Genomic DNA, 18,038 nt, shown 5'->3' on the forward strand with positions numbered 1-18,038 from the left:
CTTTAGAAGGGGCCGGGGTGGTGGTGGTGGGGGGGGGTGTTCTCAGCTCAGAAAACTGTGGAAGGGCCTCTGCTGCCCCCGCCCTGTCGTGTCAGGAGGCAGGAAGCTTCTAGCCAGCCGGCCAGGCCAAGTAACTGAGTCACAGTCCTTCAGGGCCCTGAGCGAGACGCCACATCTGGAACTGTTTATAGTGTGATTCCGCCCAGAGAGCGGCGGCCGCCTCCCCGATGCTGCAGANCCCCGGCCACTCCAAGGGGCTGGGGCACGGTGGCCCTCCTTGCCTCCACCCCGGCCCGCCGGGGGTCCTGCAGGACAGACAGCCGGCCCCGCCAACCCAGTGTTCAGACTACCTGTTCAGGGGGCTCTGAATGTGTACAGTAGTCTGCACATTGGTTAGGCTGGGCTCGGGCAAGCAGCGCGCCAGGACGGGCACCCCCAAACTTGCTGCCCCTCCGCAGCAAGGCAGGCCTGGAGGTGAGTGCCATCGCCCACCGCCCTGCTCCCCACCGGGGTGCGGAGAGACACGCACACAAGCCCGGGGGAGTCTGGAAGGGCCTGGCTGGGAGAAGAGGGGCCAGGGGAAAGCAGGGGGAGCCTGCCGCCTGCCGAGGGGGTGGGGGTCCGGCCGAGCTGCTCCCCTACTCCCGCCCCACTCTGTAAGTGCTTCCTCTTGGGCTGTTTTTTAAAATAAAGAAATACAGTTCGCCTGAGACGGTCCCTGAGCTTCAGGGGGTGGCGACTGCCACGTGTGGGGCTCCGAGGGTCCCCTGCGCTGCTGGGATCTGGCTCCCGCCCCTCCGGGTCTTAGCGGGCTTTGTGTCTGCGGTGCACACAGGGCCCCTTTCACGGGCCCGGCGTTACCGCCCGCGGGCCGTCCACCCTCCTCCCGCCCGAAGCTTCCCCAGCCTCTGGTCTGGGCCCACAGGAGGCTCCGGGGCTGCAGCCTTCAACCCCCACATGGCGGGGGGGGGAACACGACCCCTTCTCCGTTAAAGAAAAGGAGCTCTTAACACTGGACTTGGAGTGACCCACCCTGGGGTTTGGGCCCTGAAGTCCCCGTACCGCTGCCCGAGGCCGTCCCAAAGCCCAGAGCCCGCACCCGGGGCGGAGGTGCCCGGGCCTGAGGTGGAGCCCGGCCCCCGGGCTGGCCTGGCAGCGGACGCACCACAGCAGACCGGCTTTCAGACAGTGGGGGCGGGAGGAGGGACAAAACGCAAAAGCGTCATCCCCACCCCCTCAGCCCGGCCATTTTGAGAAGCGGATCTGGCCATGAGGGTTCCTGAAGGAACGCCTGACCTCCCCCTCCCCCTACATCCCAACCCCGAGAGCCTCTGTGGTCCTGGACGCACCCTCTCCCGGGTTAGAAGCAGCCACCAGATGGGGTCCTTCAGCGGGCTGGGGGTTTCCCACTGCTCTTGGAAGGTTCCAGAAGGAGTGGGAACAATGACATTTCACCCCTAAACACCCTCCCTCAGAGGAACCGTGTCCCGCCTGGGCCTCGAGGGAGTGGTCCAGGCCAGGGCTGAGGGGTCTCGGGACAGGAAGCGTGCGCCCTATACCCCCAACACAGGGACGCTTCCCCGCTCTGTGACACAGCACAAGTCACTGCTGGGGGCCTGATTCCTCAAGGACAGATGGAGTATAAGGATTTCCTGAGGAAGATGCGGCCACGGTGGGCTCTGCAAGCCAGCAAGGCTGGCACAGGGCAGGGACTTCACACACAGGAGCTGTGCCCTCCCAGGTGACCAGGATACACAGGGGCCATGTGACCGGATGGCCAGGGGCGGGAGCAGGCCCTCCTTTCCCTTCTTCAGGCTACTGGAGATCACACTGTGATGGGCACAGGGGGTCTGGGACCACGACAGGGGTGTCACGCATTAAGGTGGCAATGGGGAGGGCGGAGCTGGGGCCCTGGACAGCCTCCCGGCACAGGCCTGCCGAGCTCACCAGGACACGGGCAAGGAACAGACTTCAGTCTCTGTAAGCGCCTTCGTTTGGGGCCTCTGTCACAGACACCCAACACGGCCCTGGCCAACAGGGAGAGCCGGCGGGCTTTTCATGGGGAAAACTCACGAAGATGAGAGAAACAGTGCCCCCTGCTGGCAACCCTCAGAAGTCAACCCTGCGCACAACAGAGCAGCAACAGGCAGTGACACCTGAGGGCGCCACTCCCCGCCATTCCCGGGCCACTAGGCTGCAGCCACATTAAGAGAACTAAGCAAAGAGATGGGCCACTCAGGCCAGGAGGATGGGCCAGTGCAGAGGCGGAGAAAGGACCCGGCCAGCAGTGCTGCCCGAGAGGCCGCCCACCAGGCCGCAGGTGCCATTGCTCAGAGAGCTTGGCTGTGGGTTCCTAGACGCCGACGTACAAGGCAGACGCAGGGCCATCCCCGGGGGTTGGTGCTCCTGGTGCCACTCCCAGAGGCCTCCCCACGTCCTCTGGATCAGGACAAGCACGTGTGGAATGCTCTAGACAGACGCTATAGCTACGCACGTCATGGGGGCCATGCTACCCCACCTCACAGATGGGGAAACAAAGGGCCGGGCCAAGCCTGTTGTAGATAGACGCTGGACCCCCCGCACCTCAGCGGCCTGGCCAGAAGCCTGAGTCCCTGACCCCTGAGAGCCGGGGGTGCCTCACTGTGGCCCTGGAGGCTGGGGTCGATTCCTAGTGTGCAGAGGGCTCCCCTCCCCATCTCCCTCTCTTCCTGGGGTGGGCCAGCCGCCTGGTGCCTGGTACGCCCCCCTCATCCTCGGGGAGGGGAGGCGGCTCAGGGGCCTCTATCGAAGGAACCAGCAGGGGTCCCACTCTAGTGGGACCACTCTAGTCCCACCGCGTCCCCCTCCCCCAGCCACTCACCTCGTCATCCTTGTACCACGACAGGGACTCGGCCGTCAGCACAAACCAGTACTCCTTAGAGCCGCCCTTCATCAGGCTGATGTTGTTGATGGTCAGCCAGCCCCTGCGGATCACCTGGGGGGGAGGGGGCTGCTCAGAGGGGGCTGACGCCTGCCGCCCGGCCCAGCCCAACCCCCCCCACCCTGCGCAGGGCCGGTGCCCAGGAAGGAAGGCGGACCACACAGCAGAGACGCCTCCAGCCCCAGGCCAGGCAACCCACCTCCACCTTTGCCCCCAAGCATTTCCCACTGGAAACCAACAGGGACGCCCAGGCAGACAGACACAGGGCACGCGCACTCACTCACAGGCCTCGCGGGGGCGTGGGTGGAGGGGACAGGGAACAGCACAGGCAAGAGGCGGCGTGCCCGGCAGCAAGGGACCCAGGGAGTGTGTCACAGGGGACGTGGCATCAGAGGAATCACACTTGCGGGACCAAGTGCCAGGGACGCCCTCACACCTGGCCCTCGCACCCCCTGGAAGACGGCTGTTAAAGGCAGGCCGGAGAACTGCCACAAAATGGGAGTGGCTCCTTCTCTCCTTTTGTGGGCGGCCAGCAGAGGCTTAACCCACAGCGTCAACTCTGTGGCCCGCGCCGTTGGCGCATCTGCCCGGGTTGCTCAGGGGGGGACGGGCCCCGCTCTGAACGGGGACTGCGGCCAGCCTCCGTCCCGGGCTCCCTTCCCCACAGACTCTTTCCAGAGTATAGGAAGAAGGGGTGCTTCCACCCAGAGGGCTGGGGCCGAAGGTGTGAGCCCGCGGCGCCCGCCGGGGATCGTGGCCCCTGCTGGCCTCGAACCCAGCAGCCCTACTCTTCTCTGACGCGTTGCAGCTCTGACTTAGAGGATCCCCTGGACAGGGCCGTTCTGCCCGTAGCTGTCACTCGAGTACGAGGCAGAATCGAGCCAGGCCTCTGCGGACAGCCACATGCAGGCAGCCTAGGGGGCCACGGTCCCATGTTCCCTGGGTCACAGAGGTATGCGCGGGCCAGAGCTCCCCATCACTCTGGCTTGGGGACCCCGGGACCGCAGGAAGCACGAGGAGGCCCAGGCAGGGCCGCCCGGGGCCCAGGCAGCAACAGGCTGGGCCAAGCTACTAGATGCGGCCAAGGGCAGCTGGGATGGGCTGGTGTTGAGTCTCCCGCCAGGGTGGGGCGGGGCAGCATCATCAGGGGTGGGACCTCAGGGATGACTCTGGGGCTCCCCCATCTGTCTTCCTAATGGATAAGTCTCAGGAGGGGCTTTATCCTCCTACCCTGACTTGCCCCCAGGCCTGTTGAAGCTTAACAGGACAGCCTGCCTCCTATGGCTGGAATTATGCTCTGAGCCCCATGGGCCATGAAAGTGGAGGGGGCCAGAGCACCCCCAGGGACCCCTGCACCACACAGAAGCCCTTGTCCAGGCTGGGGCCAGCATGGAATGCCACCTGGCGGCCCTTGTTAGGGCTTCCTAGTGATGACCAGACAGCACCTGGAGACCTGTGGCCACTGGGGAGCAGGCAGAGACCGCTGGCACCCGCCCAACCATGGGCTGCCTGGCGGGCAAGGGGGCAGAGCCCATTGGCCCCAGCAAGGTCAGGGTATCCTCCCAGGGCGCCCCGGTTTAGCACTGAAAAATCTGTGCTGAGTCCTGAGAACGCCCCCAGGCCCAGGCAAAGTGGGGGGTCTGGTCATGCTGGGGGCAAGGCTGGTCTCCAGACTCAGGCTCGAGGCCATCCTGCCATGTGGCCCAGGAAAGAGTCCCTGGCACCAGCACCCACCCCCAGTCCCAGAGCTGTGTGGGTCTCTGTGTTCATACCCGCTCCTTCCTTCCCCAGCCCGGGCAGGGTAGGTACTTATAAACCTCAGTCACCGACAAGCAGGGGAAGAGGAGCAGGGGGTGGAGACCATAGGCTGTCAGTGCTCCCCAGAAGAGAAGTCTTCACATGGGGAGGCCTCTCCACTCCAGGACCCAGCCCAGTTCCCAAGGGGGCAGATGTGCCCCCCACCCACCCTCCTTGGTCTAGCTCACCTGCCTCCAACCTCAGGTGGCAGCAGGCAGAGCTGGCACATAGGGCCCTGGCCACGCTGCGGGGCGCACGGCCCTGGGGCAGAGGCCGCGCTGGGAATGGCACCTCTGAGTAGGCCTGGAGAAGCCTGCAAGGTCCCCTTCCCCTCGAGCTGCCCAGAGAGCTGTCCGCGGGGGGAGCCATGTAGGGTCAGGGACAAATCCCACCCGGGGGAGGCGCAAGCTGTGGGCGGCAGACGCACGAGGCAGACACATGCACTGAGTCTACAGAAGGCGTGGCTGGGCCTCCTCATCCAAAAGCCAGATTGGTGCCCTGGGGGCCTGGCTTACAAGTAGGGAGGTGGAGGGACAGAAGAGGCAGGCAGGCTCCCACGCCCTGGGGTGCACAGTGACAAGCTCGCTTGCACGCCAGGGGTGGGAGGCGGGAGCGTGGGCAGCAACAGGAAGCAGCAAGCTGGGGCCCGCCAGCAGGGTGGGTCAGCCTCCTCCTGGGTCAGGGTCTCGGCCCGAGTCACCCAGGCAGGAATGGGAACCAAGGCCGGGAGACGCAGAGGGGCCCACAGCCGGGACTGGCTGGACTTTGGGGCTGGGGCTGTGGAATGTGGCAGGAAGACAACAACTAAACCTTTTGGGGGTGTGAGGAGAAGCGGGCCCCTGGGCTGTCTGCAGGGGGAGATGGTTCAAGTTCAGAGAGGACTGGGGGGCGTCATGGGGAAATGCGGGACCCATAGGCCTACGGAGCGGCCCTTCCTCCTGCCTCTGCCCCTATCCGGCCCTGCTGAGCTTCAGCTCTCTCTGACCTGCCAGGCCCTGGGTGCAGCGCGGCCCTGGCACAGGACCGGCTCAGCTACTGCAAAGACCCCCGGCCTCACCAGAAGACCCCGCCAGAGGGCAGCAGCAGGCTGCCAGCGCCTCAGTGGCCAGTGGTGGGAAAAGGTCCTGGAGGAGGTGGCCCAGGCCTTGAGCCCCAAAGTGGCGAGCTGGGGCTGAAGCCAGTTGCTCTGGGGTGAGCACCTTGCAAAAAGCTCACCTCTCAGACGGGAGCCCACCTGCTCCCCACTGGGCTGGGCTGGGCCGCACATGGAGAGGAGGTGTTCCCTATAACAGGGATGGCAAATACCATTCGTTGGGGGTGGATGCGCCAATCGACGGGAAGCAGCTGCCGCTTTGGCGACAATTCAAAGTGAGAATTCCAGGCGCGGCGGGAAAGGACACTAGGATCAATGAGTGATGCCTGCCGCAGGCAAGCTCTAAGGGAAGGGAGCAAGTGGCACAGGGGCACAGGGCAGTCTAATCAATCGTCACATCTACCATGGGCACGGAACAATAGTGGCAGTACCCAGGAGAGAGTTTCCTGATCAGCCAGTAACGCCTCTCGTGGGTATAGGAGGGGTGTCACGTGCAAAGCTATCATGTGGGGGGGGGGGATTCTTTGACCAGTTCAGTCACATCTGCCACAGAAAGGGGAGTGGTGGCATGTTCAGGAAAGAACGCCAGGATCGATTAGCCATGCCTGCACACGGCCAGGGAGGGGCACCAAGGAAAGCGTGCTAGATCGATTAGTAATGTCTGCCCTGGGTACAGGAGACCATTTCTGCATTATGAGGCAAGTGGCGGTGACAGGGGCAAGAACCAGTTCCAGCAGGGCTTAAGCTACATCGTCCCTGGCCAGGGATGGGAGGGGAGGGAAGCGCGGGGTGTTAGCGGAGTATTTGCCATCCCTGACCTACAGGAAACTAGCTACACGTGTCAGGAATGGGCTGGCGGGGGAAGGGGGGCTCCCACAAGGGTGGTGGTCAGGTTAGTGTCTGTGTCAGTCGGCTTGTGCCCAGGGCAACATGGAGTCCAGCGGGTGTTGGCCTCGGCAGGGGGTTTTTAGGTTAGCTTGGTTTTTAGTTGTTCTGTTATTTGGGGGGGAGGCACATTTACGGGGTGGCGGGATCTCCACCGCCCTTAGGTTGTCTAATGTTCGCTACCACACTAAGTGGGTACTTACCAAGATCTCCCCCTTTGAAAATGCAAAGTTAGGATTGTGGGTAAATCAAAGAAGAGCAGGCAGAGGAAAAGAAAACGTAAGGGACATGAGGGGACAGAGAAAAAGCAGGAAAAGCACAAAAATGGGAGGAGAGAAGAGCAGGGGAAAAAACAGCAAAAGAAAAAAAATTACATGCTATTAATTATATTCATGGTGTTAATATTTAATTCATTATCATCTCCCGAAACAAAAAAGCAACAACATATGTATTACCTACGGCAAGCGCAAAAAAGTCATGCAGTGGTTACATCCTTCTTTTCCAGAGGGCTCTATAATCGTGCAGGATAGCAGAGCCCACACCCCCATCCCCACCCCCACCCCTGTAAAATATGGAGAAGTGGGGTGGGCCCTGGTGGGAATTTTTGCAAAGATGATGTGTTTTCTTAAAGAAAAAAAAGTGGGGGGGGGGGAACCAAACACTGACATATATGAAGTTGTTCATACTTGACCAGGCCTCTGGCTAGGACAGGACGTCAAGGTAGAGAACGTTCCATGTGGCTCTGGGTTTCTCCAGGAACGGGGCTCACAGCACCCCCAGGCTCCCCAGACCTGCTTCTCCCCACGCAGCCTCCCACCCGCCCTCACACAGGTTCCGAGGCTCCGGGGACCCAGTGTGCCTGCAGACACCCATGCCCCTCTCGTGGGGGTCAAGTTCTAATCGTGGCCTGGGATGTCAGACAGGGCCTTCTGGGTGAGCAAATGTGCCCCACAGCCTGGGCCAGAGCTTCAGTTCAAAGACAGGTTCCCTGAAACACCAAAACCTGAACGGACTCATNGGGCTCAGAGGTCCCTATGTCCCATCCGCCCCCAAGGCTAGAGCTGTGGGCTGTGGAGGGCAGGCTACCTGGTTGGGGATGGCTCTCTTCTTGTTCAGCTGCGTACTCCTCTGCTGGGCGCTGAAAACGAAGCAGAGAGAGGACTCATGTGGCGGCATGCTGGGAAGCACGAGGTGGGCTTCTCTCCCTTGCGGGGGCCGAGGGGGCAGCTCGGCGCAGAGGCAGAGAGAAGCCCCTTCCACACAGAGGGCGGCCCAAGGGAAAGAGCTCATGCAACGAGAAAATGTGTTTAGTTACACTGAGGCTTTGAGGCCCTGACCTCAGCCACTCCCAAGAGCACCAGCTGTGTNGCTGGGAGGCAGCCATGGTATGTTCAGGGTGACCCGAGAACGAGGCTGCTCTCTGTGCCCATCCCTGACCCCAGCACCAAGGCCACAGAGCCAGCCCGCCTGGGAGATCAGGCCACGGGACCATTGCTCGCCATGAAAACATTCTGGATGGTTCCTGACCCAGTCCACAGGAGATGTAATATCACCGGGAGCGTTTCCATCAAGTCCCTTATTTGCCTAAAGCCCTGATCTCTTTTCTTCTCCCACTTCCCGGTTTCCTGGCTAGCGTGTGTCACGCGGGTAAAGGCCATGTGTGTTGCACGTGGGCACCCACTCTGCTCCCCCGTTCATCCTATTTTCTGAGGGACAATCACAGCACCCCCGCCTGCAAACAGCTGACACCTCCCGTTACGTAGGCATCCTATTTACTTTTCTTCTCGTATGGCTTAAGGAGTAAGACGTTCCATTAGGAGCACATATTGTTTTAGGAACTTTCAGAACATGACAAGGCAAACCACCTTGTTACATTCCTTTACTGGCTGCCTCTGGGGCTGTCCCTGAAAGTTCAAGCCGGCTATTGCATAAAGGAGAGAGAGAGAGAGTTAAGAAAGCAGGCTTCCGTTCCTAGACAGGCAAAGATTGAACCTTAAGAATGGAGGAAGTGGGGCGCCTGGGGGGCTCAGTCGGTTAAGCATCTGACTTTGGCTCAGGTCATGATCTCATGGTTCGTGGATTTGAGCCCCAGGTCGGGCTCTGTGCTGACAGCTCAGAGCCTGGAGCCTGTTTCAGATTCTGTGTCTCCCTCTCTCTCNGTCCAACTCTCCGTTTTGGCTCAGGTCATGATCTCATGGTTTCATGGGGTCGGGCCCCACACGGAGGCTCTGTGGCTGACAGTGCGGAGCCTGCTTGGGGTTCTCTCTCTCTGTCCCTCCCCTGCTCACACTGTGTCTCTCAGACTAAATAAACTTAAAAAAAAAAAAAAAAAAGAAAGAAAAAGAATGGAGGAAGAATTTATCCAACGGTTTTCCTAACAGTCAGGGAGTTTGTCATAGAGCTTTTTCTCTGGGTCCTGGGTTTCACGTTGGGAGGGGAGGGAGAAAGCAGCCCAGAATGTCTAGCAACAGGAAGGAGTTCGGTCACCAGTGTCTGCAGGAGACAGGACTGATGAAGCCACATACAGTGATGGCTGGGTGCCAGCGAGGTCCCAGAAGTGCCACTTCGGGGGATCCCCCCTCCCTTGCCTGCACGCTGTCAGGTAAGTAAGGGGGCGGCAGGAGGAGTCCAAAGTCCTCCCCTCGGCCTCCAGGGCCCCTCCTGGCAGTGGGGCCTGGCCTCTCCCCTCCACCCTGCCTCGCTCGCCCCGTGCTCATGGGTCTTGGGTCTCCCTTCTCTCCAGTCCTTGTCCCCAACACTGTCTAGGTCGTCTGCCTGTCCGCCCCTGGGCTGTCATGACTTCCTCAGGGAAGGTCTCTCCCAGCCATATCCCTCGCTGCACTCCCCTACGGCCCCTCACCTCCTCTCCTTTCCCACGTGACAATGTGCTCGGTAATGTATGTCTAGCCTGTGGGCTCTGCGAGGGCAAGGCCCATGTCTGGCTCGCTCACCGTCCTACTCCAGAGGCCCTGCACTGAGACAGCAAGCACTCCACAGCGACCCCTTGACGTCCGTCCACCCCCCGAGGCCGGGGCCCTGGGCCCCGCCACCAGCCAGGGCGACCCCGCTCACACACCAGGAAAAAGGCACACAGCAGGCAATACCCACCCGGTCACCAGCTGCTCAGTATAATAACAGCTGGGGGAAGTGGGAAGGCCCAGGAGTCCAGAGGAAAGAGTGGAGTGGTCAAAGGAAAAACAGGAGAGATTGTGAGAAGGAACTGTGGATGAAGTGTGAGAAGCAGAGACATCAAGGTGAGGCAAACGGCAGCAAGCCAGGGAGGGGGGCCGGGGTTCTCCGCCCACACGCCTGGCTGCTGGGAGGGGAGGCACAGGCGGCCAGGGCCCCTCAGCCCTCCCTGAGCAGGGACAGCCCAGCCAGGGCCCTTGGCTCATCTGGATGTGGAGAACGGCTTCTGATCATGCCCTCATTCGCTTGTTCACTCACTCATTCATTCATCCGTTCCACTCACCTACCACGTGCCCAGCAAAGAGCAGCTGACCAACCGTGCTGAGTGCAGTGATAAATGCTCTGCCCGGAAGTGCTTCGCCCAGCACAGAGACCCCCTGAGAGAAAGATCCTCTTGCCCAGCCTGCGAGCCCAACCCTGGCTCCTAACGAGCTCTTCTCCACAAGGAAGCCTCCTTGCAACCCCAAGGCCAGGCCGGAAGGCTGCCCCGGGACTCCATGCAAGCCTCATACAGCTCTATCCCCGGTGGAGATCACACTGGGTCTTAAGTGGCTGGCTGCATGTCTGTCTCTGGCCCGGGACCTTCCTTTGAGGGTGGGGATCTGGGTCCGCGCCTGGCACAGAGAATGCACACCAGGGGCACTGGCTAAGTGAAGGCAAGGAGGCCGGCTACTGGTTATCCTGTTATTCTGTTGGGCAGAACAATCCGTGGGACGCCCATGCTCACTGAGGGGCCCCCAGGGGCTGATGGGAGTCGGCGCTATGGAACGTTTCGATTTTGAACCTCTGAGAGGGCCCAGTGCAGGTGGGGGAGTCTGGAGACAGCTGTACCGTTTATGAAGGGTTCTGAGAAGTCATGCAGGAAGGAAAGCACTGAATGCCGCCAGCCTCACCCTTCCCCGAAGGGCTGACCACGGGTCTGCCCCATAGGAGGAGTGTTGAAGACGAGAATGGATGCTGCTATTAGCCCAGGGAAGCCTCCAGATACTCTCAGATGGTTCTACACTTCACGCCAGGGCCCTGACACAAAGACCCTCTCACCCCGGTCTGCTGAGGGAAGCCAACCCAACCACCCCCCTCAGGGCCTGGCTCTGAGGGCAGGCATGGGTGCCCCCCACCAGATGCTGTCCTGAAAAGTACATACTTGGCAAATCCGATAAAGTCCTCGTGGTTCGTGTTGATATAGGACTGCTCGATGTCGATCAGAAGAAGAATCTGGAAGAAGGAGGGAACTGTGAGTATAGAGCAGAGGAGCTTGGCGGGGTTGGCAGTGGCTAGAACACTTCCCAAGCCTGCCAGCAGGGGGAGCTGGAACTATACGGCTTCTCAGGCCCCACACCTGGGACAACGCGCACCCCTCCAACTCGAACTATGGGGTAAATCTGTAGGGGGAGAAGGGGCATAGGCACTTGGAAACTTCAGGGCCTCACAAGGAAGAAAGCCTGGGCCAACAGCACAGAGGGAGGCAGCCGTGGGGCGGTGACCACCTGGGCTGCCATCTCACCGGGGCGCTGCCTGGCTCTGTGACCCCTGGCCTCACCTTTCTGGACGGTGGAAGGCGGAAAGGGGCAACAGGAGGCCCCACTGCATAGGGATAAGTAATTCCCAACGCGTGACGTGTTTACAGTAGCGCCTGGAGTGTTCTAAGTGCTGCCTTCAAACAGCAAAGGCAACGGGTCCAGGAAAGGGCGTTAGGATGAAACCCCCGCACAGAGGCCAGCGGGAGCCAGTCAGGGTGGCATCTCAGGTAAGGGACAGGCCTTCACACAATACCCTGCCCCTTCCTGGCATGTCGCTGTGCCTCTGAGCCCTCCAGTGTCAAACATGCCAGGCACCTGGACTTTGTGGGGCTGCTGGAAAATGCTGGGGTGCTCGGTCCATGGGAGCCAGCGCTGCTGGTAAGACCTGAGCCCCATCGGCCAGAGCCCCGGGATGGAGCCCGGAAGTGCTGGCAGTGGGCCAACTGGGCACGTGGAAGGGACAGCAACGTTCCCGAAAACAACAAAATTCAATGGACTCTTTGAAGCTTTTGCTACAACTTGCAGGCCACGGAAGCCACACGGGAGTCCACTTCTGCTCCACTTCTGGGCACAACGTGGCGGTACCGCCACCACACACAGCATGGAGACTTGTGCTGGTTCTGGTTTGGACAAGCACCTGACCAGAGACCGCAGGGGCCACCTGGGGCGAAGCCACGCGCAGCCGGCCTCGGGCCACTCGGTGCGCGACAGGTGCTGGGGGTGGGGGCCACTTTCTATCCTCCTGTGCGCTTGGCCTTCACGAGACACCATTATGTGAAAGGCACCCATGCGTTGTCAGGAGCGCGAGCAGGTAAAACAAGCTGTGGTCCACACGCACGAGGGAACCCCACTCAGCGATCGCCATCAACAAACCCCGCAGACACCACGAATGACAGGGATGAATCCCGAATGCGCTACACCCAGTGTCGGACTCCGGGGCTACACGCGACGGGAGTCTTCACGAGTGACATTCTGGAAAAGGCAAAACTTAGGGAACAGGGAGCGGACTGGTTGCTGCTGGGGCCCGGGGGCTGGGGAGGGGCGAGGAGGGGAATTCTGAGGGCCACAGAATGGTTCTGCATCTTGCTGGGGTGGGAGGGGCAGGGAAGCGGAAGCTTACCTTGTTTAACGCACCTGTCATTACTCAAAGGAAAGTATACTCAAGATTTAAGTGCATAAAAAAATTTTTTTAATTAGAAAAAAAAAGATTTATGTGACTAAATGACGCCTGGAAAATAAAACAAAAAGCCAATACCTGGTCCTTGGTTCTCCCCTCCCGTTCCCGGATGTAGGTGGTGACGATTCGCTCCGTCTCTTCTCGCAAGCGGGGGTAGGAGCTGAGCTGCGGGAGAGCAGAGCGGTGGCGTTGGCTGGGTCCTCACGGCACCAGAAGTGACACGAACCACACAGAGAATGTGGGGGAGGGGGGTGACAAGGGGTGGGCCCACCGAGCCCCCACCCCCATCCTGTCTCATAGCTGCTCCAGCTGGGAGACGAGGAGGGGACGGTGGGGGCACGGTGTGCCCGAGAGAGTGACAGGGTGCCCACGCACGAGCAGAGGTGCTTTTCGAGAATGGATTCCAAGGCGGAAAGTGGCAGAGAAAGGCCGCTGTGTGTCTGCAGCCCGGCAGCGATGGGCGCCCCCGCCGCCCAGCACTGGGTGAGAGCAAGGACCCCGAGTATAATGAAGGCCACCGGGCCCACGGGGTGGGAACTCTCGGCCGGCTCGTGAGTGAGTAGCGCCTGTTCTAGGCATCTGGGCATCTGCCTCAGAGGGACCCCCTTGCAGAAAACCACGTCCCGGTCATAACCAAACCAAAGGCAGAGAGAGGCCCACCTTCCGAGGTTTGGGCAAAGTCCCCATGATGGGGAGAACGGAGTGGGCGCTCCAAATCACTAGCGGAAAGCCTCTCAAACGCCCCCTGACATTACGAAGACGCAGGTCTGAGTGCCGACAGCATTCCACCTGCGGCGACGGTTTGGAGACACCTCCCCCCCCCCCACCTTCCCTACGGGTTCCAGGAACAGGCACATCCGCCGGTCCCCACGGCCTGCTGAGTGAAGGCGCCTGGCCACACCGCAGGCCTCCCATCCCCGCCCGAGCCCAGACTGGGAGCGTGGACCAGCCGAGCACCACCAACTCCCCCCAGTTTGTCTGCAGAAGGGGGTTCCTGCTGAGGCAGAGTTTCCAGACGCGCGGGTGAAGACTGACGTGGGTAGGGGGAGCAGATGCAGGACAGATGCGCAGGTGGTAACAACGAAACCTTCCGTTACCTTCTCGGCACACTTTTTAATGACCGTGGCCAGTTCTGAGACCACGAGATCAACACACTTCAAACTCGGCTCTTTGAGTTTTACAATCTGTTTTTTCACAATGGCTTCAAAGGCCATGTCGGGGGTGAAGAGCCCCGTCCTGGGTCATGCGGAGGGTGGGACGAGGCAGAAAGACACCCAGGGACATTGCAGGCCACACACGCGGGACGGGAGACGGAGAAAGAGAAGAGAGGAGAGTCAGCTGGTTAGTGACATGCAGGTAGGAGGCTGTGCCCGCATTTGCCCCGGAAGCTGCTTCGGATCATAGAGGAGTCCTGGCTCAGAGGAGAGGGTGGGGCTTGCTTTGGGCTTTCGTTCCGGAAGCGCTAGGGGACAGCGTCACGATTCAGACGCTAAGGGAATGGGGAGGCCTTGAATTTTCACATCTGTGACAGTGCGCTCCGGGAGGATCATTTCTACCCCATCTAGGTTTCTCTCTCTCTCTCTCCCTTTTCTAATCGAAGAAGCTTAAGAAGCAAATGTGGGCTTTTCCAGACCGAGACAGAAGGCTCAAGCAGTTTCTCTGCCGTGAAGGACCGACCCAGGGCTCTGCGGCCACGGTGGCGTGCAAGCACGGACGCCCACTGGGCAGCACTCCAGGGCCTGGCCAGCGCGTGGAGACAGTGGAGACAGTGGCCCGTGAACACTGGCACACGGGTGCCTGTGACCTAGTGGCTCAGNGTTAGGAGCCGAGCTGGGCACCCTAGCGCCTATTATGCTGTTAGCATCCGGGCCGTACTTAGTGCCGTGGGGGTCAGAGAAGTGGCCGGCTCCAGGAAAGCCCGAGGGCGCCCGGCGTTTGTTGAGAAGGGGGTGACGGCCAGGGGAGTTTCGCTCAGGGGGCCTGGCCTCCGACACCTGACACAGGGTCCCTCTCTGCTTCCCAGAAGGCAGCAAAGCGACAGCCCAACGAAACCCCCGATTCCATCAGACACATGCTAGGCTTGATATCAGGGTCCCGGGGAGCCCTGCCCACCGGTCTGGCCAGTTCTGGAGGCCTGGGGCGCACCCCCCAAACCCATACACACACACATTGCGCCCAGGCCAACACGCCCCCGCCCCGGCCCCTGGGGAGAGGCCACATTCTGGGAAACTGAGGCAATCTGGGGGGAAAGGGCACCAGTGGGGCAAAGGCTGGAGCAGCACCGGGAGCCTGATACCAAACCCCCAAACCCCCGCGTCCACAAGGCCAGGATTCACCCTGCCGAGGGCCCGATACCTTACTGGTACACTGCCTAACTGTACTGATTAGCTCCTGGATAACCAGGTCGACACATTTCAGACAGGGCTCTTTCAGCTTGACGACCTGCTTTTTCACAATGGCCTCGAATGCCAAGTCCGGGGTGAAGAGCCCGGTCCTAAAACCATCCGTACCCGGGGGCAGGGGAGGTAAGTCAGAGAGAAACAAAGCACGGTCAGCAATTTCATAGGCATGGCCCAGGTTCCCGAGATCGAGCCAAGGTCACAGCGAGGCTGGGGGCCAGACGCCTGCGTCCACTGCCTGGAAACCCACGGGGTGACCTGAGGACCCCACGGTGACGGAAGACTGGACAGCCAGAGGGAATCCTTTCATTCGCTAGTGGAGGGGACCCAGGAGTCTCACGGGAGCCCTGTGACGGGGACACACGCTGCGTTCCTGTAATCGTGACTCAGCTCTGGCTCCCCTGAACCCCCAGGGGCAAATCTACAGCGAGCTTTCGGAGCCGGGCTCGTGCCAGCTGGCTGGTGGGACCTACGGGCAATCCGAGGGCAGCAGACGGCCCCACGGCCTCGAGAGCGCCACACAGGACTGCATACCTGCCCTCGAGTGCCCTCGGAGACCCACAGGGAGAGACATAGAGCTACTGAGAACCACCCAGGGGCCCGCCCAAGGCCTCCCAGTCAGGGCACCCAGAGGGACGGAGGTCCAAGGATGCTGCCGCAGAGGTGAAGGGAACCTAGCAGCTCTCCCCTCAGAACTTGCCTGACTCCGTGGATGTTCTTAATGGCGTAGCTGATCTCGCGCCGTAAATCCTTCTCGTCGAACTCCATCTGAGAGCAGACAACTCACTCACATGCTAGGAAGTGCCCGCGGCACCCCCACAACAGGTGCGTATTTGGGGACCGTTATGTCCTGTGTGTGTCTGTTTTCACACAGCAGACCACTGCACTGGTCAAAATTCTTCAAAACATTAAAACCCACTTTCAGCAAGGATGGTTTGAAATGAACACTCTCGCTCGCTCTCAGAGGGAACATGAGTTCACGTGAACTTTCTTATGGGCTACGTGGCAGTGCCAGTCAAGGACTTCCAGACACACAACTATACAACTATACCTTCAGGTAGTTTTAAGCATTCTAGAAATCTACCTTGAGGAACTAGTAAGGGTTAGTTACGTTTATAGGCCTATTCGTAACTGCTGGAGAATGTGAAAACCACCCAAATGTCCGATGGCGGGAGGCTGGCTCAACAGCTAATGGGTCGCCCACAAGCTGAGACACTTCTGTGTCATTACCAACACATGAACTACACGTAACTGGCTTGGAAAGATGACCACCATATGAAAAAACAAGGTACAAAGACATATTAACTTGGTACAGCTGAGTATACATGCTGTGTTTGTATACGTTGGGCACGTACCCACTTGCAGAGAAATCATCGGGAAAGGACAGACACCCAGGTGCTAACAGAGGCTGTCTGCGGGTGGTGGGATTATGGGTGCTTTTCTCACCATTAGCTGTTGTTCTTTAATCGAAAAGAACTTTGCGGGTTTTTACCAAAATGGTACGTGCTCGAGGTGAAAAGTGTACAGCTTCAAGCCAAGTAACAAAATCACTCTCAAATCCCAGTGCCCAGAGCTGACGGTTTTGTGCACATCTCTGTGGCTGGGTCTAGGCAAAGGCACACACCTGGGCACGCCCCCTCGTGTGGAAGGACACGGAAAGTATTATCTATATGCTTTGCTGCACATTCCGGCTCCTTGACCGGCTTAATTTTCCCATGGATACGATGGGGACATTTCCCTAGGAGAATTCACTTGTTTTCTACATATTTTTGCAAAGGACGTGTATTGGTTTTTGTCAGAGAGGAAAAAAATGGAACTTTCACTCGGGTCTTTCGGACACCTCTAAGCTCTCGGCTCAGGAAAAGAGGGCTTGAAGGGGGATACCGCCCCCACCTCTGCTCCCAGCAGGCAGAGGCCTGGGGGCAGGAGGGAGGAGGCCCGGCCCGAGGCTATGCAGAAGGGGCCTGACCTAGTCAGGAGGGCCCAGCCCTTTGGCGCTACCTTCACCAGCTCAAAGGGAAAGCGCTCGTGGAAGATGCGGTTGATTCGGGCGCCCCCGGAGAGCTCCAGCGTGTCCACTTGGTCTCCAGAGCCTTCGATCCTCTTTTCGAAGTCCACCCCGAACTGCTGGACCATCCTACAGGGAAAAAGAAAACCCGAATGTCAGAGGGGGGGGTTCTGACCCGGAATCATGTGCCGAGTCAAGCTGTGGCTTATGCCCTCCTTGTCACTTTTTAGCAGCCAAGATGCGTGCAAAACGAGTGAAATATGGACTGCCAAAGGCAGCAGTCACAATCTGCCAGGCCCGTTCGGGTTATTCATTCACTAAACTGGGGTGGGGTGGGGTGTGTGTGCATGGATTATTCCCATTTTGCAGACAGCAAGAGTGAGGGCGGGGGTGGGTAGGGTCACAGCTTGGCAACTTCTGCCCTGACCCAGCAGCACTGTGGCCTCCACGCAACTCAGGGGGATTCCGACAAGGAGTGCTGCGATGCTTTGGACAAGTGGCTCTGCCCCTCTGGGCCTCAGTTTCTACAGCTGCATGGTAGGTCCCCGAAAAGGGTCATTGTGAGGATTCAAGGAGTTTCTAGTTTTTACCCGCTCCAAGAAATCACCAAGCCTAAGGAGCACTATTCATCGGTACCCCACCCCTGGAAAAGAAAGAACGCAGCCAATTAATGGTAATTCACCTAAAACTTCTGAATTCAGGGAAGTGAAAATGTTTCAATATTTTTAATGTTTATTTATTTTTGAGAGAGAGAGACAGACAGAGAGTGAGTGAGGAGCAGAGAGAGAGGGAGACATAGAATCGGAAGCAGGCTCCAGGCTCTGAGCTGTCAGCACAGAGCCCAACGCGGGGCTTGAATCCACAAACCGTGAGATCATGACTTGGGCCAAAGTTGGACATTTAACCTACTGAGCCACCCAGGCACCCACTGTTTTGACTTGTTTTGTTTTGTTTTTTTAAAATATTTTTTATTTATTTCTAGGAGACAGAGAGAGAGACAGCGTGAGCAGGGGAGGGTCAGAGAGAGAGGGAGACACAGACTCCGAAACA

General features: G+C 59.4%; 1 protein-coding gene across 1 annotated transcript in view; it reads right to left on the minus strand.

The window, feature by feature from the left end:
* DNM2 (dynamin 2) overlaps positions 1 to 18,038 on the minus strand; it is an 81,453-nt gene that overhangs the window by 10,439 nt on the left and 52,976 nt on the right. Inside the window, exons 10-17 of the mRNA XM_077767972.1 lie at positions 16,982 to 17,117; positions 15,681 to 15,748; positions 13,679 to 13,817; positions 12,660 to 12,746; positions 11,029 to 11,099; positions 7,782 to 7,833; positions 6,899 to 6,910; positions 2,861 to 2,974 (exon numbers count right to left, since the gene is read on the minus strand). Of these exons, the coding sequence (XP_077624098.1) occupies positions 2,861 to 2,974; positions 6,899 to 6,910; positions 7,782 to 7,833; positions 11,029 to 11,099; positions 12,660 to 12,746; positions 13,679 to 13,817; positions 15,681 to 15,748; positions 16,982 to 17,117 (679 nt within the window). The remainder of the gene's footprint in view (positions 1 to 2,860; positions 2,975 to 6,898; positions 6,911 to 7,781; positions 7,834 to 11,028; positions 11,100 to 12,659; positions 12,747 to 13,678; positions 13,818 to 15,680; positions 15,749 to 16,981; positions 17,118 to 18,038) is intronic.

The sequence above is a fragment of the Crocuta crocuta genome, unplaced genomic scaffold, assembly GCF_008692635.1.
Source record: "Crocuta crocuta isolate KB4526 unplaced genomic scaffold, BGI_CrCroc_1.0 scaffold115, whole genome shotgun sequence".
Classification (NCBI taxonomy): Eukaryota; Metazoa; Chordata; class Mammalia; order Carnivora; family Hyaenidae; genus Crocuta; species Crocuta crocuta.